The 24534-nt window shown below is 36.6% G+C and overlaps 1 protein-coding gene across 2 annotated transcripts in view; it reads left to right on the forward strand.

The window, feature by feature from the left end:
- GRID2 (glutamate ionotropic receptor delta type subunit 2) overlaps positions 1-24534 on the forward strand; it is a 712351-nt gene that overhangs the window by 396489 nt on the left and 291328 nt on the right. For both annotated transcript variants that reach the window (XM_071555860.1, XM_071555861.1), the window contains exon 3: positions 10566-10850. In XM_071555860.1, coding sequence (XP_071411961.1) covers positions 10566-10850 — 285 coding nt within the window. The remainder of the gene's footprint in view (positions 1-10565; positions 10851-24534) is intronic.

The following is a 24534-nucleotide window of genomic DNA, read 5'->3' on the forward strand; positions in this document are numbered from 1 at the left end:
AACTGGCACTAAAGGAACACTGCACCATTATTATTCCCGGAGTAAGAGAGCAAAAATAGAATCTGAGACTTAGGCACATTTTGTCTTTTCTCTCCTTCTCTTCACATGCTGAAGCTGCTGCCAAGCCCAGCTGCTGCTTTGTCTATAACATGCAGCAAGTTGATTTTTCCCCAGTACCCTTTTAACTGAGACCTTTGTCAATGTATTGACTATTTGCCCTTCAGTAAATACAATACAGCATCACTTTCACTGTCCTCCTTACTGTATCTTCTCTCTTCTATTACTCCCACATTGCAGCACCCTGCATCCTCCTCGTGTTGAAATGGATTTATTACTTCACAAATTCAAATCTTACCACCTCATCACTTACCAACTAATATATAACATTCTTCTCTGTTATCTCAAAGCCATGATTACATTCCTTTATTCTCTTTATTCCTTTATTGCTGTTCCTTGCAAAACCCTGTGTTCCCTTTTTTCTGTTATCCATGTGCCTTGCACCTGTACTGTTTTAACATTTCTCAGTTTTTAAGTTCACTGTGTAACCATTTCACCCTCAACCCTTTGTAAATGTGTTGTTCTGGGTTTCAATTTCTTATATAGTTGTTACTGAATATGTATCATATCTGAGAATGTTAGAACCTATCATGCTGCACATCAGGTATCAAATCATGTTGAGAGTGTTTTTAAGTGATAGGGGCTGAGATGCTAGATTCCCCTGATGCAAGTGTATTTTTCCCAAACTCCTGATCATGAGTGTTTATTTCCCAAGAGTTGAATTTTCTGTGCATGGTTACACCCTGCCCCCACCTTTACCTCAATACCTTACAATTTCCCTTCTCTTGAATGCTGTATCTATAATTTTCCATGTGAAATGTTTACTCCCCTATTGAATATTTCTTCTTATAATACGTTCTTCATGTCTACTAGCATTTTTGTGTATTCTGTCAATATTTTGGATCCCACCTACAGCTCTGCTTTCTTTTGCAGCATTCACTCCCCATTACACACGTGCTGGTATCTTGTTATGATGGCACAGAGTCCCCATTTCTCATAATCAACAGTGCTCCTTCTTTGGGGTCGATAGGGACCTGGAACTCTTTGTCACTTCATTCTGTTGTTGTAGGCTGCCTCACCTTGCCTTCAAAAATCTTTCCTTTTCATAAAGCATAGTTATTTTGGGCTCAGAACATAAAACCTTTTCAATGGCACATTAATGCACAAAACAAACAATGAAAAGCTGCAACAAAGGACTTTGTTTTCAGCCTTTGTGCGTGTTTGAGCTTGGCATGGAAAACAATTTCTCTGCTTTGCTTTCTAACCTTGGGCAAGAAACTCCTCTTGGCACATCTGTTTTTTTTATTCTGTGAAATAGAGATGAAGATCCTGAGCATCTTTGCAAAGCATTTTCAGAGTTGCAATAAAATGAGTTCTATAATTTATTTTTTGAAGTTCTTACCATGCTTGTTATTCTGTGTGTCAGTCAGTGAAATAAGCACAATGTCTATTCTTAGCAAATAATAATGGTGATAGTTGTTTTGACTCATTGGAGGTTTCCTTGAGTGGCTAAGTTGCTAATGGAACTGATGTTCTGAACTCCTACAGACTTCTAAGTTTTTTCACAGCCGAGTATTTTTTGCAACTGATGTACTGTCTACCTTGTTTTCTGCTTTTTCTCATACAAAGCTCTTTATCTTGATGTAGAGTCTGTTTCCCCTTTTTGTGGCAAATGCAAGATCTGGTCTTAGTATTGTTTGGTCTTAAATTACTCTTCTCTATTCATTTGTCTGTAGAATTGCCTATTTTTTCTTTTATTTTAGTGGTTTGGTTTTGTTGAGATTTCTTCTTTTTTTTTTTTTTGAGTTTTTTTTTTGGGGTGTGTGGGTTGGTTAACTTAAATGTGTACTTTTTTTTTTGGCTTATGAAAATAATTTGTCTACAATGCCACATTAAAAAAAAAAAAAAGAAAAGGAAAGATTATTTAACTGTCCCCTTAGCAGAACATTCCCTGAATATTTGCTGTTTGCACTATAGGAAAGAAAGCTCTCCCAGATAGCTGTTCACAGATTTCTCATCCTTTGGGGGTTGGTCTTATTTTGAACAATATTGTTCAGTAATATCTGTGCTTGGAAGAATGCCAAGCTCATCCAGGGCAGCACAGGCAGCTCTTGCCATTGTAGGGCTTCCAATTAAGCTAATGCTACCAGCTGTGTGTTCTTTTGTCTGCCCTGGACTAGGTTGTGGTATTGTGCTTCACACTGCATCTCTCCAGCAGAGCCTGTTGTCTCCATATTAATAGTTTGGGCAAGAGAAGGGGGGCAATGAAACATGAGCATTCAGAAAAGACAGGAGATGTAAAGGAACTTCTGGCGATGTGAATTATGCCAAGAAACGAGCCTTCTAACCTTGAGAAAAATTGTTGAGTGGAACACAAATGTAATCTGTTGTATTTGCATCATTCAGAAGTGTTTTACAAAGGTGTCAAAGTATCATAACACCAAAGGATAAAGGAAATGAGATTACTAATCCAAAATTAGTCAGGTGACAAAGCAATGGCAAAGGTGGGACCAGGATATGAATCTTCAGGTTCTCAGTCCAGTGCTAAGTCCTCTAGATCTTTTTTCATGACATTGAAGGAGATGGGGTGAAGTAAGTGGGGGGCAAAAAAGCTGAAAAAGATGAGATGAAGGAGGAAACATGAAGTGGAAAAGCAAATTGATTTGTTTGGCTGGAGCAGATTCCATGGAGAGAAAGAGAATGGCCAATGGGAGGATGATGAAAGCCAATGCTCAGGGAAAGAAAAAGGAGATAGGAAGGTAAAGTTAGAACCAAGATAGAAAGGATGGAAGAGGAAGTTGCCTGACAGTCTGACTGACAGGTGGCAAGGAAAGTGTAATTTTTGTCAAATGGCATCAAGTTCCCTGTTTTATTCTCTTAACAAGAAAGTTACTGTGACTTGTTTTGATCAAGTTTATAAAATGAGAAATGTTGACGCTCAAGGTTTTAACAGGTTTTGTTGCTGATGTTTTTTCTTTCAGTATTTCCTCACAGACTTCCAGAGAACACAGCACTAGAGTAAATCCCTGTGATTTTATCAGGATGTTATCTTTAGATAAAATTGTATTTCATTCTATATTAAGCTGCTTTAAGACTCAGCCTTTTTGTTTCTGTATAATTGCTACTATTCAGCAATTGTCTGCTCTGCAGCAGACAAGCTAGATATTAAAAGGGTATCAGACAGTGTTTGCTGCTTAATAACTTCTCACACAGTGCTGGTTAGGAAAATTAAAAGATTCAGTAACAATGCAAGGGTGGAGGATGTAAGTAAGGGATGGAGAAAGTTGCATTTTATACTGAGGTGATATGCACTTCATCATAAATTAGGTAATCAAGTGTAATCTACCGATGGTTGCACTTGAAATGAAAAGTTTTAAGTTTGCTGAATGGATGAATAGAAATTGCTCATGAACACTTGTAGCAAGGATGCTGGCAGTAGATGAGATTTGGCTTATGTCAGTGAGCTTTCAGCACAAATAAAAGAGAGTATTCTGGAGTCAGTCTTGGAATCTATGCCTCCATTTCCTTGCATTTTCTATTTTCCAGTAGCCTCCATTAACTTTTCAGATAGACATCCCTGTTGGGATGCCATGATCCTAGAAGTCAATTTTATGATGTGTCTCTAGATTTTCTCCAGTGAATGTTACTACCTGGCTTTAATTGATTTAACTTCCTTCTTTACATGCCCCCCTTCACATGTTAGTCTTTATATCAAAGCTTTCAACAACTGGCACAGTCTTCTCTTTCCAGATCTTTCAGCACTACAGCTCTTTTAATGTCTCAACCATAAACATTCTTGAAAGCATGGGAATTTTGGGGAGTACACTCATGTTCACATGCTAGTAGAGATGGCAGCTAAAGCCACTCTGCAGCTGAAGATTTGTGGCTGTGTAACTTTTAAAGTGATGAGGATTTCTTAAAATGTTTTTTAAAGTAGTTGAGGTTTCTTGAAGGGCTAGGAACCACTACATCTCTGAGACAAAGCTTGGGTAAAATTGCTGAGTGCCAGGTGAAACCAGTTTTAAGAAATATAAGTTGTACTGCTGTTTCTCTGCCTGGGAAGACACATACCCATTTTGTGCCTCTGTAGAACAGAACAGAAGAACTTGCAGGAAAAAATAAATAAGTCAGGACATTTGTCTAAAAAGAGAACTTGTGGAGCCTTCTCTTTGGTAGACTTTGTAAGCTGTGCTTCTTTCAAGCTCTCACATTGCACCCTGCAAGAGATTTGTCAAAATACCTTTTATGTATAAATCTTGCTTTCCTCCAAACTTGTGAGACTTCTAGTTTATTTTTTCCAGGGTTCAGATGAATTATTAAATTTTAATGAGATGGATGTAATGTCACAATAATTGGCAAAGCCTGTATACAGGAAGAAATCTGATCCAGAAAAGACCCTCACAAAATGCTTTTCATTTTCAAAAAATCCTAAAGTGGTTGTGGTGTTTTGTGCGACTCAGATGCAAATTTGCTTTCTGTTAATAGTTTTTTTACTGTTAGATATCAGAAGTTTGGATTACTTTTTCCAAACAAAGAAATCCCAAGGCTTAGAAAGCACAGCTGTTAAGACTCAAACGTAAGTTTGGTTTACAGTCAGGACAAACTAAAATCCCTTAAAGGTTAATTACAAGTGAATTTAAAATATTGCTAGCAGTCCGAGTTTTGTGTAGTGTATTGGCAGGAGGGGCAGACTGACTAATGTTTACAGAGAAGATGTAAATGAAGTGGCATTCTATAACCTTATCAAGAAAAGGAACAGGATAGACTCTTATCTGCATTGCAGAGGGAATATTCTTTAAGATCCAGTTAATAATCCCCCTTTCTCCTCATCTTATCCTTATTTCCTTCTGGTGTGTTTTCAAGATATATTAAAAATGTGCTGTCACTCTTCTCAAAAATAATTCATTTCTAAGTCAGAGATGAAGCATTTTGTTAGGAAGGAAAAATAATTTGCAAGAACAGAATTGCTATCCAAGAGTGGCTAAAAAGATTTATTGAAAATTTGAGGCCAATTTCACTTGATCATGGGTCTCATAATCACATTATACTTCTTGCATCTGAGATTATGAACACCAAACAGAAAGACCTGTAGTCAGTTTTCGTGGCTGTATTTATATGAATGCATTATCTTTCTGCAATGAATTCACAAATGTTTTTGGAAGTGTTGTTAAACAATGAGAAAGGCAAAAAAAAAAGGCATTTTGGCTAGTATGGCCATTTGATGAGGAGGGAGCAGAACATCTCAGTGAAAGAAATGCAAACTTGAACCTTGGTCCTTTGCCTTTGAAAGATGGAATTTGCATGCTATGGTCCCTCAGTCTTCATCAGCACCCTGAAACAAAGTAAGGATTTGTGGAGAAACCACCAGCATACTCTCAAAGTAAACAAGAAATAATAGCTTATATTTTCAAAGCTACATAGCAGTTCTGATTGCCTAATATCCATTTACAGCTGTTCAAGTTGCCTGATGTTGTATTTTGCCCCTCGAATTAGCTGTTTGCCCTGACTTGGTTGTGGATTAGTACCAATAGGGTGATGGAAGGGATGAAGAGTTTCTGGAATGCATTAATAAATCCATTAATACTCCTTTCATGTCTAATGTTTGGGGGAAACTTAAGGTTCATATAGACTAAATTTTTCTCCCTGATGTCTGACAGAGTGTAGATTCCTCACCATTTGGATGGAATGGGGAACGAATCTGAGTATCCTTTCAGGGAATGTGGATTCATCTGGTGGTGCATTGTACAGGGTCCAAAAGAGTAAGAAGACAAAAATATGTCTGTGGAAAGACTGTACTCACCTTCTACAGAAATCAAAGGAAAGCTAATTTGGCCCTCCTGGTGACAAAGTCCTTGGACCATTTTCAAAATACAGAACAGACGCACAGGGAAACAGACTGTTTATAACTTATCACTTTCCATCCCAAGCTAGAGCTATCAGTCACAAGAGGGTTTCCTCCCCAGTTTCTCATTCAGATAAATAGTTTTGAAGCATTAATATATGTGGATAATGTGTGGAAAACATCCAGGATCAGAGATTGAAACAATGTCAACATTGACGAGAATATCCCGGGGAATGACATTGGGGTATACAAGTCAAGCCCATGGGACGACAATTCTGGGAGCAGGATTTAGATCTAATTTCTGTACACTCATCATCTCAGTCAAACAAAATTACAGTTCTAGAAGGATCCTGATAGTTTCTAAATTGCAGAAGATGAAAAGGACCCTATAACATATTTCTGATAGTTTAAAGGTATCCTCCCCACTCTTTATGTACAACATTTAGCATTTTCAAAAATGTAATGTTAAGAGTTGGTCTTACTTTGTTTCCAATTTAAGTGGAAGTAAATTTGGACTGTTATTGAAGTCTCCAGAGATGTCATACTATATTTTTTAGTTTGGGTCATCAGCTTCTGGTATATGAGGGTGATGTGTTATGATTTAGTATCAGGAAGAATAAGGGAGAAGTAAGTAAGAAAATTCTGTTTCATAACAATAGTTAATTTTCAGTAACCCAGTTTTTTGGCGCTTCTTATTTATTCCTACATCTGTTTTAACTTGCTCTTATTTATAGATTTTTTTCCTTTCTTTCTAAATTATAGCAACTAGTAGTTATTTAAGGACCTACCATTGTTTCCGTTTTACAGAGAACTCATTTTAAGCACACATTTGTAACCAGAGCCATTTAAATCCTGCTTTGCTGGAAGTACTTGTAGGAGCTGATAGCCTAGATGTAAATTATTTATTTCAAATTGCATCGGCTGTGCTCTTTATTTAAAAAAATAGCATACTAAAGACAAAATTACGTTTTTTATTTTCTTTAGATGCCTGCCAAACTAACAAGGGATTTTACTCTAAAAGATTGCTTTTTTTGTTACTGGCAATTGGCCCACCAGTGTTGAAAATTCAGTAACTCCATTTTGAAAAAAAACAAGATAAGCTGAAGAGTTGAATGCAATGTGTGGTGTATGCCAGCGTGTGCTGTACACACTATGTATATATACAATCAAGAAACATTTAAAATTATCTTACTTTATAGACATTCTTGATATTCTTATTACATAATGTGTAAAATTATGTGGTTGGTTTTATTCCTTTAGCTGGTGAAGATGCAATTGTCAGTAGTGTCTGTTATCTGGTGGTTATGAGGGTGAATTAGTAGTACCTGGACAACATATGTTTAAATGTAACTTATGGTATGAATCAGTAGTTTAGAAACACTATTACTAATGTTCTGGTCCTTCTTTGTTAAATTTGCAATAGTGCTGTGTACAAATCCATTTGAATTTGATGTGTCTACTGATGTGGCTGAGGACATAACTGACACAGAAGTCTTTGTTTTTTTAGTTGATACACAAAATAATATTCCTTGATCATACTGGCAGTAGACTGAATAGCAGCTTGGAAATGCAACCTCTGAGGAGGTAATTGTAAATTTAATTGCAACAGAGTTTTGAATGCCAAGATAGCATTTCAGTATATGCATATATGTATATATGTGAGTGTGTGGGTTTCTTAACACAGATGGGGTAAAATAGAAATTGGATATTTCAGGCTCAAGAAAGGAATGCAACCAGAATTTGAAATATGTTTGTTATAGCTATTAGTTAATTGATACTGTGGAAAGATTTGGATCACTAGGAAAAGGATTTAATACAGCTTTTTTTTAGTGAGGTGAAAAAAGGCTTAAGAAAACCTGTAGATCAAAGTATTATGCTTTTTACCAAGCAACTCTTCTGCTCGAGATAACGAAAGTTCTGCTTGGCTGAGGAATATATGAATATTGTACGCAGTAGTTTGACATATTGTATAAGCTTTAATTTGTATGTGTATATATTGTAGAAATTATGTTTAAAGAATAATCCAATCTGTCTGGCTCAGAGGTGGGCACAACTCACACACTCATTTTCTAGAAAAACCTCTGAGGTATCAGTCCTTTCTTCAGCAGCCAACTCTCTGTGTATTAAATGGTCTCTAAGTGTACAGGAGTAAGGTCTATTTGTGAGCATAATTAAATGCACATTACACCAATACAACACACATGATTCTCATAAACATATCATGGAAGCAAGAGACACACAGGCAACTTGAGTCCTGAGGCTATTGTAACAAATGTGATGCAGTGTCAAGGGAGAAGATTTTGATGCTTTATTCAGTTTGTTTGCCAGTATTAACATTGGGCCCTGTGGAGTTAAATGTTCCATGCTGGTTTTTTCCCCTTCATGTTTCAACAACAATTTTCATAAAAAGGATGTTTTCCACATCGCAGCATTACAGGGAGTGTACTGGTTATTCAGGATCTGAGAGTGTGCCTGGAAATTTACAGATTTTTCAAGCAATTTTTGTAATGCAGTTTGACTTTGCTATATTTTTAAAAGTCATATTTTAGAGACTGGAAGGTCTCACTACATATTTTACTTGAAAAGGTGGCATCACAGCCATAAGAACTAAAATTTTTGTTGAATTAAAAGCGGGCTTTTGCAAAATCTAATACCTATTTCATTCATAACAATTCTGTCAATATCTAGCAATGTCTCAATCAAAATAGTTTGTTTTCAAGCAGTAACATTCTCACTGGGATGTGCAACTCAGATTTTGCAGCCCTTGGTACAGGAAAACCATATCAAGAAAGAGATTCAGCATCTCCCTAAAAATGTAACATGACAGGTCTTTTATCTTCTTGGAAAGTGATGGTAAAGGACTGTAACAAGCAGCATAAAAGATGAATAGCTATTAAGATTGTTTTGAAATGTTCCAAATTTTAGAAAGTTGTGAGATACTGATAATTTTTTTTGTCCACTTACCAATCATATTTGATACTTTTCTGAAAAAAGATACTTGTGATTGTTGAAAATGTATTACCTTTAACATAAACACCATACCTGAGCAATGTTCAGAGCATATACAGAGGGAACACTTTATCCTAAGCCAAAATACTTTGAAACTTCCCTGTGGAATGCTCTCCCTCCCATATTTAATGGAATGAAGGAATTCCATAGCATTCACAGTGAACAGAGATTCAGCAGCAGCAGCACCAGTAGGCCCTGGGAATCTGCTGTTGCATGTTCCAGATCTCTGTATCTTAATGAGAACAATACACTGGCTTTAGGAGAAGGTAATTCTCTGCACTCATGACCGCTGGTGCTATCCTTTGGCTTCAAAGTCAAGCTCCATGTGGGCATGAATGTGGAACTCCATTCCTCACGCTAAATATTGCCATTGAGATCAATAAGTATTAGTTAAGTAAATTATCACTTACTGTGAGTAAGGGCCAAATGGCATGAGAGAACAAGTCTGGAACTAGAATATGCTTTCATATTTTTAGAGGAATACATTCTCACATATGAGTTTCTAGGTTTTGCCTGCACCTGTTGTATGCACAGAACAGAACAACAAAATAAGTAATTGTACAGTTTAGTATTAGATATTCATATGCAAGTACATATTAGTCTTTACCATCCCCTTTCCCCTTACCTAATTTGCATGTGTAAATGCAGGTTAATTGCTTATGTAACTTTGCCAATGTCAAATTGAGTATTTCACAATTTAGCCTTGGGGGTGCTCTGGGGAATTATGCTACAAGTCTCTGTTGTTTCTTCATTCAACTTCTCCAGTCTGTTGGAAACCCAGAATAGACACTTGACTCTGCTTTATTTCACAATGTAACCCTTCAAAATTACAGACCTAATCATCATTAATTCCCTTGATATTTATTGATTACAGTAACATTAATGATAAACACCTTTAGTATTAATGTAGATGTCATTAGTATTGTACTTCAGACTGTTGTAACAGCCTTCATTAAAAAGACCATTAGTTACAAGGTGTTTTATGCATAGTTAACTTCAAGGCTTTCTTAAGAAGGTGAGGAAAGCAAATGTATGTAAACTGTTCACTGATTTTTGAAAACATTTTGCTATATGCAAGACTACCTTTTGGAAGGAGGGTTGTTTGTCTTTAAAAGAAAAAGTAGCATAAGATTAGTACATATACCTCTTAAAACCCAAAAGCAACTCCATTTTTCCTTGACAAGTTAATGTACATAATCCTATTCAGTCGTCTTCAGAAGTTGACAGCAAACCTAAGCTGTTATTTCTTCTGTATAATGCAAAGATACTATTCGTGGAGCTATTGTGCTAGACTTTGAGGAGTGCTTTTCTCCTTGGGTGGTCATGTTAATTCCATAGCTGAATTCAGTTCTTAATGTTTCTAAGACCCAGTGGTGAGTCTCATTTTTAAGGGAGATTTCATTTTTGGACAGCATGGACAGGTCAGTCTTCCAGCTGTCACCGCAAGATACCTCAAAGTGAATAGACAAGCCTCGTGATTTTGATGAATTTTAGGTCTGGATTACTCAATTTGAAAAATTTATCCATACTGTACTCTTATCCATATTGTATTTGACTGAACCTGTGGTGTTTCAACTCCCAATGCCTGTATTTCAACAGCAAAATAGGGCCTGTGCACTGAACCACTCCCACTCAAAATATCACTGTTTTCTTACAGCCTGTGACCTGATGAACCAAGGCATCCTGGCCCTTGTGAGCTCCATTGGCTGCACGTCAGCAGGATCCCTGCAGTCACTGGCAGATGCCATGCACATCCCTCACCTCTTCATCCAGCGCTCAACGGCAGGAACGCCGAGGAGCGGCTGTGGGCTCACCAGGAGCAACCGCAACGATGACTACACACTCTCTGTCCGCCCCCCTGTCTACCTAAATGATGTCATCTTGAGAGTGGTCACAGAGTATGCCTGGCAGAAATTCATTATTTTTTATGATAATGACTATGGTAAGTATTTTTTTAGCAGGGTGATTTTTGTCAAATCCATAATTCTGTTGAAAGCAGTCATATTACAACTTTATAGTCTTCCAATAGATTATGTTTTGCATGTGAGCATTTATGGTTCTGGCAGAATTTCACAGTACCTCAGAGAAATATATTTCTAAAATCCATTAACATTTGCAGGTTTATTTGAGAATGTCTTTGTTAGAGTTAGCTGATAAAGGACGAACTTATGTGGCTTTCTATTCTGCCAGACTTTAGCAAGTTCTCTTGCTTTTTTGGGGCTGTAGAAATATAAGATGACAATTCAAGAAGCAATATGTAAGATTTGCATTCTTGGGTTTGTTCATTGTGTGGTGAATTTCCTCTTTCTGTTGGAGTGTATTTGCAGGCCAGAAATGGAAGTGATGGCGAATGTAGGTCAGAGGTTTAGCAAGAATGACTTGCTATTCATGAATGTAAAACTTGTAGAAAGAAGTTCTGTAGAGTGAAGAACTTGAGGAGGAGGGCTTGGAGAAGACAACATTCCCTCTTTTTTTAAGTTCATTGAGTGTTCCTGAAAGGTGCGGAATTGATGGGTTTTGTGTGATTGAGTAAGTGTGACACAGATGGCAGCATCACAAGGCTGCACCATCCAGCTCAGTGACTCAGCCAATTTTGGAACAGATATTTTCTACAGCTGAGAGGAGAGCTGGACAGATTGCTCCAGTATAGGTGTAGGATCTAACTAATTTAATGATCCTTTCTTCTATGGAAAATTGCATTGAAACCAGACCTGTTTTCTTCAGATGCATCAAATATTCATAAGTAATCATGATGGGTTTGGATGAGCATTTTAAAACTTATTTTCAAAGGTAAATTTTTAAGTTATGAAAAAATGCTCACTTCAGCAATTTGCTGTGCATAATATCTGGTTCATTCAGGTCAGGTGTTATTGATTTTTGTTCCCTGCCTACATAATAAATTCTTAAATTAGAAGGCTAGAAAATGATGAATAGGAGAATACCTCTCAATGACAAAGCAGCACCTAAAAGCACCAGCCATGGGATAAGAAACACACACACACACAAAAAAAAACCCCAAACCACATCAAAAATCTTGCTGCCAAGAGTACTTTTGTTCAGAAATTATGAGTTTGTGTATTTAACTACCAGGTAGCTATGAAAACAACTATAATCGTTTCAGCTATGTATTTTGGAGCTTTAAAACCTCAAAAAATTGTATAAGTAATATTTTTAATAACTATATTAAAAATTACTGGGTTTAAATTATTAAGGTTTCATTATTTAATCTGAGAATGCAGTTCACACACCATGTTATTTTGTCCTTGATTTCTGGGTAAGAACTTCAGAATGATAGGACTAACATAACAAAGATATCTAACTTCTAGGAATGAGTTTCAGACCAGTAGTTCATTCAGTGACACATCATCCTCAGATTGACCTCTGGCGAATATTAAGTCTTTCTATCAGCCTCTATGGCATTCTGAGTTCAGTAATCTAGAGGTAATGCTATACTGGCCAAGACATGTATGTGTGAGTGATCAGTGATGGCTATCGCATACATCAGGAAAAGGTGTTTTAAGTTCTGCATGTTGTATATACTCAGCAGTGTGTCTCCTTTCTGACAATTTCCGTGGTTTCAATGTTTTTCAGGGGTAGTTTGGTTTGGGGTTTTTGGGGGGATTTTTGTTGTGTTTTTTTTTTGTGCATGTGTGTCGAGAGGTATGTGTGCTTAGTTTGAGATTAATACAACAAATAGAATGATTGTAAATGCAACCAGATTTTTAAATTAACCTGCAATTTTGTATAGAGCTATTAGCTATGCAATAGTATGTTTCTGAAAACTGTGTTAAATTCTTGATTTCAACAGCCATCCTAGGGCAGCAAGCAATTTCTGTATTCCTTTTTTACTTCCTACAGTTTCTTTATAAAGCATTACGTTGCTGATTTCATTGACTATCCCCTCCTCCACTTTCAATAAGGAACAAAAGAGCAGAAGTTTCCAATCACCATCTCTAACTTGAAGCCTCTTTCATTATTTCCATTTACATGAGAGTTGTTTGCTGACTCTTCATTACCTCTTCTTGCTTGGACTGGAATGCCTCTCTAATTCTTCCCTACCCTATTTTTATTAGGTTTGGCATTGTGTTTTGCCTGTTCATAATTCTATTACCTGGGTTTTGACCTATGACAGGAATTTTTCTTATACACATGATACACTATTTTTTAGCAATCCCAGGAGAACAGTCTTGCCAGATTGTTGTAAATATTAACAATTAAGTCACTTTCTCCCATTTTCCTGCTACTTTATTGATAAACTAAAAGCATTTCCTATATGTTAGCAGTGCAAATTTTCTCTTCCTGGCTTCTCTATTGATGGAAGAGGAACTTGCACAGGGGGAGGGGTGAAGAAATTAACGGCATGAAAAAAGGAGCTGGAATCATTTTTTAATGGATTACAGAGGGGAGAAGCCTGAATTCAGTATTCCCCATGCTTTGAGAAGCAGTCTGTACAACGTGAGTCCCTGAAATCCCACCCAACTCTAATATTCTGTGACAGTGATATTTGAGAAAGCCATTCTTTACATGGGTCTGTAGATGTGAAATGTTTTTAAATATGTATTAAAAAAATGCAGCATCAGTTTAGATTTTATAAAAGAGAGTTGGCCCAAGAAACCCAGAATATGCTGAGGAAGGGAACACTATCATTAGCTTCAGTGCCTGTTTGAGAAAGAAGTCAAGTCTGAGTATGCAGAAATGGATGTAGAAGTCCAGGGACAATCCATCCCATTGGTCAGTGTCAGTGCAACTAGGGTTGATTGCAGCTTCCTCTGGAAGATCCAAGTCCCGTTCCTCAACCATCTTGAGAGGATCTACTAGTGTGAGATTCATTTCTTTTCTCAACAGATAGAGACATAAAATAAAATTCTTGTTGGATGCTTTGCTCGGTTTAACTGTTTGCAGCAGTTAATATTAGACATTTTAATATAACATTTAGTATCAAACATTAAAGTAGATGGGAGTTCAATACTTGCATTAGAATTAATTACATATTAGGAAAACATTATTGTTATGTTGTACAAACCCTTCTGCAAAACTAGCACTTGTGCAAACAGCAATTCCTTGCCCTGGCGGTATTTTGCCATATGCAGTGATTGTTCCTTCTCAAGGTGTGTATCATAACATGAATTTATGTCTCCATAGCAGTTAATGACACTTGAGGAGTAACGGGAATATAGATTCGGATATGTGTTAATCCTTTATTTTTTTTCTCACTGCTGCCATCTTTTTGTAAGTTAGAAAAAGTGCTGATAGACTGACTGGTTCCAGCAACCACAAGAATTCCAGCACTTTCCTTCCTGATAAATTATTTTGTATGGTGATTTAATTTAAGGATTTAAACCAAAATACTTTACTGAAATTATTTACTGTAATAATTTTGCTCTGTGAAAGAAAATGGGCGGTTTATTTAAAATAAATATTCCTACAATAAAATTGGGATCTTATCCAAGGTACATACTGTACTAAACCGGTTCCCTTGCAGCTTTATTATGGGCTGCAACCATTTATGTGTCAATTTATCAATATCATAGTTTTTTAATCCAATCAATTGAATTGCTTTTCATTTTTATCTTGCAATCTATCATAGATTCCTGTAATTATCAGAGAATTTTTATAATAAAAATATGTCTTTCTGCAGGCCCAAGAATATTTTCCTCAATGTTATCATCTTTTAAAAACTTTCAAATTATCATTTTGAATACAAGCAAGTGTGCATATTTGGTTTTAAGATTTCAACACTACGATACTGCTATCTAAATGTTAGAAACTTCAAGTCTATTTAAAGGTTCTTTACCAACAAGAAAAAGTTAAGTCTTTGAAGGAGGCAATACTTTCATTAAGTCATAACCAGCTTGATGTTGAAGAAATGAGATACAAATGCATTTCTGAAATAATTGACATCTAGGGTTTTAATTGATCATTTTTTTCCCAAATAAAATTGTAGGTAGGCTGACACAGAACAAAAGATATCTTTATAGTAGTCCAAAAAATATTTTGCTACTGTTGACTTAGTTAATCTGAGTAAAGACTTTACTAAAGCCATAGTCTTTTGTCAGTGATAGAGTCTTGCCAGTAGAATATGTAAGGCTAACACACAGAAACAATTATTAAGTGAGACTGTGAGAAAAGAGAACTTGAGCAGGCTTAGGTAGTGGTTGTTTGTATTTCATTTATTACAATTGTATCTCTACCTTTAGTGTATAAACTCAGATGAAATTCTGAAAAAATGAATGAGTTTTCTTTTGCCCCATCCTTGCTCTCTGCTGGGGTTACCTAGTCAAAATCCCCATGCAATCAGTTTCCTTATATTCAGTGTGCTTTGTTTCTTCAGGTAAAACAAATTAAGGCCTGCTCAGGATATAAAATCTGATTTTGTTTAAGAAAATATAAGAACATTAAAACCATTCAAGAACAATTCTGCACTTATTCAAAAGTCATTAAAAACAGTCTTCTTACAGAGATAAAGAGTAGGTGTCAGGAAATGCAGAAAAAATATGCAGTAGACTGATGACTTTCTCAAACTGTCATTAAAATTACTGTCCACACACTGTGCACAAGTGAAATGTACTTCATTTAAGCAGCCAAATCAGCTTCTACTCGCTTCATTTTTGACTGCTCAACTCAATCTGTAGGATCACTTGCAGAGGATATCTGTGCATCTCCTTACAAGCAGATGTAGAGACTGGAATGTTCCTCCACCACGTCTGTGAACTCATCCTTAGGACCATCAGTACCCTTGCAGTGAAGGCATTTTCAGACTGGACACTATAAATGTATAACTTATGCCTCTGGAAATCACGAAGTTTGGATTTGTAAAAAGAAACACTGACATCTGTAAACACTTCGAGCAAGCTTTGCTGAGTTATTGCACCTTTAGGGTTTCAAGTTCAAAGCAAGCAAAAAGCAGTTTGAATCAGCAAATCCTACCTCATCAACAGACTGGCACTTGAAAATGGCCAGTCCCCAAAATCTAGCATGAAAAAGAGCCTTGCACATTACTCACAGAATGAAATAGCAATTTAAGATCAGAACATGTGAGCCCAGGATATATAAGCAGAGTGATTGACCTAGAATCCCAGAATATTGTTGGTTTTCATCTCTGTGGTGTATCAACAAGGACAAGCTTTTGTAATTCATGTTTTTCTCTTCAGGCAGTTTACATTTCACTGTATTTTCTAGGAATATGTAGATACTTTTCTGTAGTAGTAAATTCTTTATGAAGAAACCAGTCAATCATTGCAAGAACATAGTTGTGAATTTTGTGTAATTTACATTGTAGGTAGCTCTGCATTTCTAAGATGAAAGACAGAAAGTCTAGCTGTTTGAACACATATATTTTTAATGTTTTGTTGCTGCTGAAGCAGATAGATTCTGCACTTTTTCTCTTAAAAGACTGAGGGAATAAGATCTTTTCTGGAGAATTAATTTTATCTTAATCCCTAATCTCTTTCACAGTGATAGTAGTAACATTTTAAAACCCTTCTATATTTTATATTTAAAAAAAAACCTTAATGCCTCTTCTCTGTTCAAATTTCTGGCCTAGTCCTGTGTCTTTCATCCCAACATGCCTTTGATATGCAGCCATCACTGGGGATTTATGCAATATTTACTGATTCTAGGACTAAGATATCTTTGCTTACAGTTTTTTGACCTTCCTAGTAATACTACAGATATTTGGCAATGGATATTTGACATTCCCTCAGGTGGTAATTTAATTTTAACCTTTGTAAAGAAGAGAAACAAAGCCAGTGTGAAGATTGCTCTTGGAGGGATTTGCTCTGTGAGGCTAAAGGAGCCATTCCCATAGCAAACAGAGGTTGAGGAAGTAATTGTAAAGACTTACTTGCCTGGAACAAAAGAAAAGAGGTTAGCCATAAGAAAGAGGTTAGTGGGCATCTGTCTTGAAGAAATTTCCTCATGGATCAGCCCTCTTGCTCTTTGTGAGAGGCCGGTGCAGAGCGTGTGGTTGTGCTGGCGATGTTTGGTTAGAGCATGGTGCTAATAATGCCAGGGTTGGGGGTTTTATCCCCAGAGGGGCCATGCATTTGTGAGTTGGACTTGATGACCATTGTGGGTCCCTTTCAACTCAGAATATTCTGTGATTCATCATATACAGGGTTTCTAATTATTTCTGCATCGTGAAAGAATGAAGGCACTGGTGTGAGGTACTTGGTCTCTAAGAAGATGTCTCAAGTTCAGTCTGAGAGAGAGTGTTGGAGAAAGACACAAAATAAAATAGAATCTCAAGAAGAAGAGCACTGACATCTGTTTAACTGAGGAGCTCAACCTAAGTAAAGAGGCCTGTGAAACTGAAGAGCATTATTCCCATCCCTAACCCAAGAAAGAAATGGTTTTCAGGAAATTACGTATAATGCTATAGAGTTGGCATTCCGTTCTTTAAAGATCCCGTGAAAAAAGGGATTATACCTGGAACTTGAAAGGCTGAGCAGCTTGCAGAAAGGCTACCTCCCGTGTTGTCAGCAGAGTGATATTCTGAGATGATGTCCATCTGTACATATGGGCCCTAGATTTCTAGCATTTCATCTAAAACTCATATAGATTAAGTAATCCTATCAACACTTTCCAGCACATACATTTGCTAAAAATAAATGTACGATGACCACTGGCATAGATGCACTTGAAACCATAACATTTTCAAATCCTTAAAAGTTTTAATGCAAGTTAGATAAAAGCTCGTAAAAGAATCGTGCTCTCTTTAATTGATTGCAAATGGTTATAATTACCCTGAGGCTGTTTTCAGCTGCCTGATGACTATAATATTCTTGAGTCTGTCTCTAGACAGTCTTAAAACTGTTTATTACTCATCTGGCTCTTTGCCAACTTCCCATACTCATTTACTTCACTGTGCCTCAATAAACATATAATTAATTCAAGCTTATTATTGAACTTTTTTTCCTCATTAGTATTTATTATGTCATTCAGATAAGGAAAGGCACATGTATTTTTCATCTGTGTAACTTTACTATGTCAACTAATTATATTGCAAGTTATCAGCTCTTTGTGAGAACTTCTGTAACAACTTGGTTTTGCTGATTGACATTAGAACTGGAAATTGAGTATATATTTTGGTTGACCCTAAAATTTTTCAACTTCTGAGATAACTTATGAATTATTCTATAAAATTTCTCTAGTGGAGCAATGCTTCTTTTTTTAGCTCCATAACAGTTGGAGAAATATATTCCAGGAGCTACAAGTGAATATGTAGAAAGGCAAGAGAATGTTTGTCACTCCCTCATGTTGCAGTCTTTAAGGATGGAATGGATAAAGCATTCACAGACTTGGCTTGATAAACCTGTGTTGTATTTGTAAGCTGAGGTCAAAATAAATCTGTTTCCCTGATATCTGTGTTGTGGATAAACAGTAAGTGATGTGCTATCTTGAGGTTTTGCAGAGGTACAATATTGCATTTGTATATGCAGTCTGCAAGCATCAGAAGAAAAGTGATTTATTTTAAGAATATCTCAATTCCTGAAGCTTGTAATGATATTTGCTAAGTATTTATCAACTCTCAACACATTGTTTTATCTTCTGAGAAGTATCAAAATTGACTTTGTAAATTGATATTTTGGCAGCCAAATAAATGAACAGTAATAAAATGAGGAAACTATTGAGAAAAGTACTTTTCACATGTTGAATTGAAGAAATTATATCACCATTGGGGAAAAAAGGCATGAATTAGATATAATAACATCATAAATGTCAGGCTGTATCATAAATTGAAAAGAAAACTTCTCTCTGAGATTTTTAGCCCATCAAGAAGAGAAAGTAGAGAGATAGGTGAAAGCTAGAAAATATTTATTGCAGAATTCCTAAGTCTTAGTTCTTTAGGTTATGTTCTTCATAGGCCTAGTTCACTCGTAAAATATTCCTGTTTCTATACTGCAAACTTTTAATGTGCTAAAATAATTATCTAGGAAGTGACTGATGCACAATCAGAGCACAATTTTTCTTAAGGAAGTTTACAGCACATAGAATAGAATCATAGAATGGTTTGGGACCTTAAATATAATTTAGTTCCAATGTCCCTGCCATGGGCAGGGATACCTTCCACTAGACCAGTTTGCTCAAAGCCCCATCCAAGCTGATCATGAACACTTCCAGGGATGGGGCATTTACAGCTGCTCTGTGCAACCTGTGCCAATGCCTCAACACCATTACAGTAAAGAATTTCTTCCGTATAGCCAACCTAATTTTTCCCTCTTTCATTTTCAACCCATTGCTCCTTGTCCTTTCACTACAGTTTCTGATGAAGAATCCCTCTCTGACTTCCTTGTGAGTCCCTTTCAGATACAGGGAAGACTGCTATGAGGTCTCCCCTCAGTTTTCTCTTCTCCAGGCTGAACAGCCCCAACTTTATCGGCCTATCATATAGTTTAGTACCAGGAATCTGCAAGAACAGCTACTTCGCTATTCCTTACCCCACCTCCTTAGAAGAGATGCACAGTTCCTCATGCTTAGAACAACCAACAGGGAGCAGTAGTGACCTACAGAAGAGATGGTGTGTCATACAAACAGAAACATAATGTATATATATACACACTTGTAATTAAATAAACAAGTTTATCTACACAGAGCTATAAATCTCTATTGAAGAGTTATATGGGGTTTAATTATATTTTTTCAAGTTTGCCATGGTGTGAAGGCACTGGGCAGGGAAAATTTATTTCTTTGCAGGAGACAACTTTTAGAAGGCTTTTGGAAATTTCTAATGCAAACTTTAGTCAAAAGGAAATTGAATGAAGAGGTAGAAAGCAGATTAAACAGCCAAAAGTACATGATTATAGAATATTTTGCCATGTCAGCTTCAACAACCAAGAAGTGATCGCAATCTGACTTCCTTTCTATTTTTTGAGAAGCTAAGGTAACAGCTGATATTAGGATTAGTTATAGTTTCATTTTTTATTTCTCTTTTTTATCCCTTGCTTGATTCCTTCATAGTTTAAAAAAAAAAGGGGAAAAAAGAGAAACCCAAAGGAAACATCTTGTGTCAGTCATCAGTAACATTAGAAACTGACATCTAGTAGGATTTGAAAAATGCAAATGTTGATATCTCTCCCTCAAGAAATGTCATAAAATTGCAAAGAAGGAGCAAAACCCCAGTCATTCTTACCATTTACAAATTTTCAGTTTCCCCCAAGAAATTCCATCCGCACTTGTTAGATTCCAGAAATTTTAATAATATAAATGAGATTTCATATGTAATTAAACATTTGAACTTGAGTTAGTTTTAATCAGTTTGAACTATTGCTATATTATTCCCTGAAGCTAGATCATCCAGCTGAAATAGCTCAACTAACTCGTCTCTCTCTGTTCCCAGTGATAATATGAAAGAACTTTGAAGACTTTTTAAATATTGGGGTTTTTTAAATTTGTTTGTTTTAAATTGGAAGTTCATCAAATTATATATAAGCTGACTAATGAGAGGGAATCCCACTGCTGTGAAAGTGAAATGAAGGACTATTATTGAATCATCATGTTAAATTGTTGTTTTCCTCAGTCTAGATCTTAACCATGTTAATAGATATCAACAAGTTCACAGAAATGCATAGGCTTTGCTCAAGTCTTTATACAGAGCAGTGGCAGCAACGGAGTTCAGCTGAAGCTGCACATCTCCCAAGCGTACTGTGCATTTCCACAGTTAATAGTTGCTGTCATGTTAGCCATCGTTATGTAAGGAAGAATCATGGTGCTAGACTTGTAAAGCTATTTTGATAAGCATTTGAAGTGTTATTTGTTATACAATGGCTTTTCTCATCAACTGTACAAATAAAATGGTCTTTTGCGTAAATCAGCCAGTGAATATTTATGCCAGTGCATTCACCTTTGCTACCACAGCTGAATCAGTTGGCATTTATCAACTAGATAAGCTGAGGAAAATGTTCTAAGATCAAAAATGGCAGAGGAAGGGTGAGCTAATGACTGTAAACCAGGTTTGAGATAACCAAAGTGCAGAGTGAGTCCCTTGTAATTTAGGTGGAATATAGTGATAGAGGTGAATGGATTCATTTATTATCATTAGTGAATAGTGCCATCTTTCTCTTCTCCTGGTTATATTGTGGTCTGATTTTTTTTTAGCAACTTTGCATCTACTTGTAGATTTCTCATTTTTAATAAGGATATAAGAGGTACTTAGCATGTGAGTTTAGTATTTCCTGTTCATTTTGTATGGGTTATAAAATCTTCACTGCATATGCATCCTGATGTTACTGTATGAGATGCCTGAAAACCAGGGTATTTTATTCCAGGGTGTCCTAATCATTAGACTTTCCCCAAGATGAATTAAGGGACTTACTCACTCTGTATAGAAACAAAGATGGCCAAACCACTACAGGAAGTCAGTAAACTTGATCCAGGTTTATCACATATACAGTGTAGAAATCTCAATGAAAAGAGAACAAAGACACAATTTCTCCTGTAATTTGGTGTGGAGGAAAGCTGCAGATTTTAAATTGGCCTGATCTCCTGAAAATACTGGCTCCTTTACCCTATCACCTGGCTGTGCGAATTTTCTCCCACACACCTGCTGAGCTTTCCATTAGATGGTGCTTATTGTTTACGTTAGGTGAGGTCTGAGTGTTCTTGCCAGATTGGTAATTTAAGATTTAGATGTGTAGCCTGTGAAGGACACGTTGCTCTTTCCTGAGCATGTTCTGCAACAGCATTTAAGATACTTACCTGTTTCTTGTGCTTTATTCAGTATCAAAAAGTCTGTTCAATGAAAAGATGGTGTGTGACTTTAAGTGCTTGCACTCAATTTGACTTATATTTCAATTCCTTAATTCTTTCTTAGGTCAGAGTCCACAGTAACTGACACAGTAATGACATGTGGTGAAGTTGTCACCTGAATCCAGATCTGAGCTTGAGTAGTGTCCAGATCTTTGGTGCTTCGGAGGCTGTGGGCCTTGTGCTCATCTTTGCAGGATGCTTTGCACATGTAGCTCAGCTGTGCTGCAGCCACTCTGGTGTGTGCCCAGTGTTGGACTTTCTCTGCACCAGTGGTGCCAACCATAAGACCTTCTTATAGACCTCTGCCTTGTCGTGGAATGGTTATGTCTGGATATAAAGGGAAGGTCATTCCCAAGAGAGATCTTGATAAATTTTACTTGCTTTACTCTTTGTTTATTAGCATTTCCAAGCCATCACAATCTCTTAAAATGAACACAGTTTGTGTTATAAGGAGAATGTTGTTTCTTTTAAATTTCCAGCCTGTTTTAACCCTAAAGATGATGCTGTTTGCAGAAGGGTACTCTGTTTTTATGCACACATATGTAGACTGGAAATGATAGCTGTACAGTTAAAAAACAGGAAATGTAGTACTATAGTGACACTGACCTGGGAGAGGAGATAACAACTTTGGCTTTAGCATTGCTCTGTCTCTGAGTGGGAACTTGGGCTTTCATCACTAAGGAGGATAATTAATACTCCTGATAATGGAAAACTCTTCTGCATTTCTGGCAATAACTGTGACTCATCTGATTTAAATAGAAAATAGAAATGGTACTTCTGGCTGGGCAACAGGTTGGCTAGCAAATTCAGGGTGAGAAACACCTGTGTTCCAGACACGAACAGTCCTGTGTCTCCACAGCAAAGCCATCTGTGCCACAGGTTGCTTGCCAGATTTTTCTGCAGAAGGAGTTTATCTATTAGAAACATGATTCCACAGTTCAGTGTGGATATGTGCCACTTTCAGACAATCCACGCAGGAAAGATAATGCTGCCCATTCAGTGGCAGCATCTGTTCTTTGGCACACGCTTTGAATATGATCATTGCTAGTGACTTGCTGCTGAAATATTGGAAGTACCATCATGATTTAAATAGCATTGAAATTCCAGAATGTTTTTATGTGCTCTCTGCTGTTTCATAGCAGCAGGTGAGTGTCACCAATATCCCTATTCTTCAGTTGGGTAAGCTGAGGTAGAAGCATTAATTTCCTGCCCATATCTTTGTGCTGTATCAGTGCCAAAGACAGAAGTAGCAAAGAAATTTTAGGAATTCTGGTTTGGTTTCTTTACCATTAGAATGGTGGTGTTTTCCTAAAAGCACATTCCACAGATACAATACTGTTGGCATGGTCACCTAATAAATGTAGAGCTGTAGAATAATACTGGACCTCTGTCCCTTTTGTCCTATAATTAAGTGAGGCTTGAATATACTTTCATTTTTATATTTGCAGATATCCATGGCAATAAAAGCCATTTGATCTCATAATCTGGCTTCTGGGTCAACACAGATTATGCAGAGTATCAGTCAACAAAATGTTCATAAATTCAGGTCAAGTGAAATTATGTTCATGTTTTGAAAAAGGACAAATACAACTTTATTTGGTGGTTCCTGCTCACTCTCTTCTGGTGTCAGAGAATAATATATGGATTTATGAGATAAAATTTAAGTTTTTCAAAAGGCTTTCCTAGCCTAAGTAAGTATTCTCCCTGATAGTTTGATCTTTTATCTAGATCCCATCTCCATGTGTTCCTTGTGCTTCAATAATTTTGCCTTCAACTTGTTTTTTATTTAATTTGTCTGCATGCTCAATAATCATCAGCGGGTGAGCCTCAGGAACTGTAGAATGAAGGGGTTAAAGTAGAAAGAAGTTATTTTATAATTTGCATAAAACTAAGCATATTTGTAGCACTTCAAATAATCTTGTTGGTATTTAAAGTGCCAAAAAATTTCTAACATCTCTGATTAGATTGAATCTAATTTTCCTGATTTAGATATTAAATAGAAGCTGAAATTAGTATCTGATTCTCTTATGGAACTTTATTTTTAGGGTATGCATGTGTTTTATTCATGGTTAAACTATCCTACAAGTGTTTAGCAATATGGATATTTTGGCAGTGTCTGGAGAATTAGGTTTTGGTGATGAGTGTCTAAAATAACCTAAATGCCTAAAATACCATTTCTTTCCAGTTCATGACATTCTAAAGCTCTAGACAGGAGACTCAACTTGCTGAATGTGACAGTCTGACTTCCAGGACTAACCCTGTTGATTGAATTGGGTTTGTGTACTGTTTGATTATAAGGTTTTGCATGACTACTTCTTCATAATTTGAAGCATTTCGGTATTCTAGTGCTGGAAGAGGATGATTCTCTGTTATATTCTCTAGTTAGTACATTTCTGATGGTGATGCAGGCAGCACATTCTGTGTACTGTGCAGACTGAACTTTCTTTTCCTTATGCTGTTTGTGGCCAAAAATAAGCAGTGTGAAGGTCTAAGCCTCACATCCTTCTGCTAAGGCGGCCGGATTTCTGTGCAACCCAGAACTTCTTAACAATTTTATTTTGTCGTACCCTGAAGTCAATGGCAGAATCACCCATGTTTGTCAGAAGCCTTAAACTCTGGGGTATGCTAGGCCTTGTCCAATCCTCAAGTGTATATATGGCTCAGTAAAGAGAATATTCCCTAAGTTTGGCATAGAGGAGAGCTTGAATTTTGGTACAGTTTTCCCAGCAATGTCAACATAAAGATTTCTATCTCAGGTGTTTTCAGCTTTGCCCTGAAGGTCTATCAAGTCTAGATGCTGGATTATTCCTCCTAGGCTCCTTTTGGACCATGTGGTGCCCATTTGCTGTGGTCATCATCTACACCTTGGTAGCATTGAT

Source organism: Pithys albifrons, chromosome 5 (genome assembly GCF_047495875.1).
Source record: "Pithys albifrons albifrons isolate INPA30051 chromosome 5, PitAlb_v1, whole genome shotgun sequence".
Classification (NCBI taxonomy): Eukaryota; Metazoa; Chordata; class Aves; order Passeriformes; family Thamnophilidae; genus Pithys; species Pithys albifrons.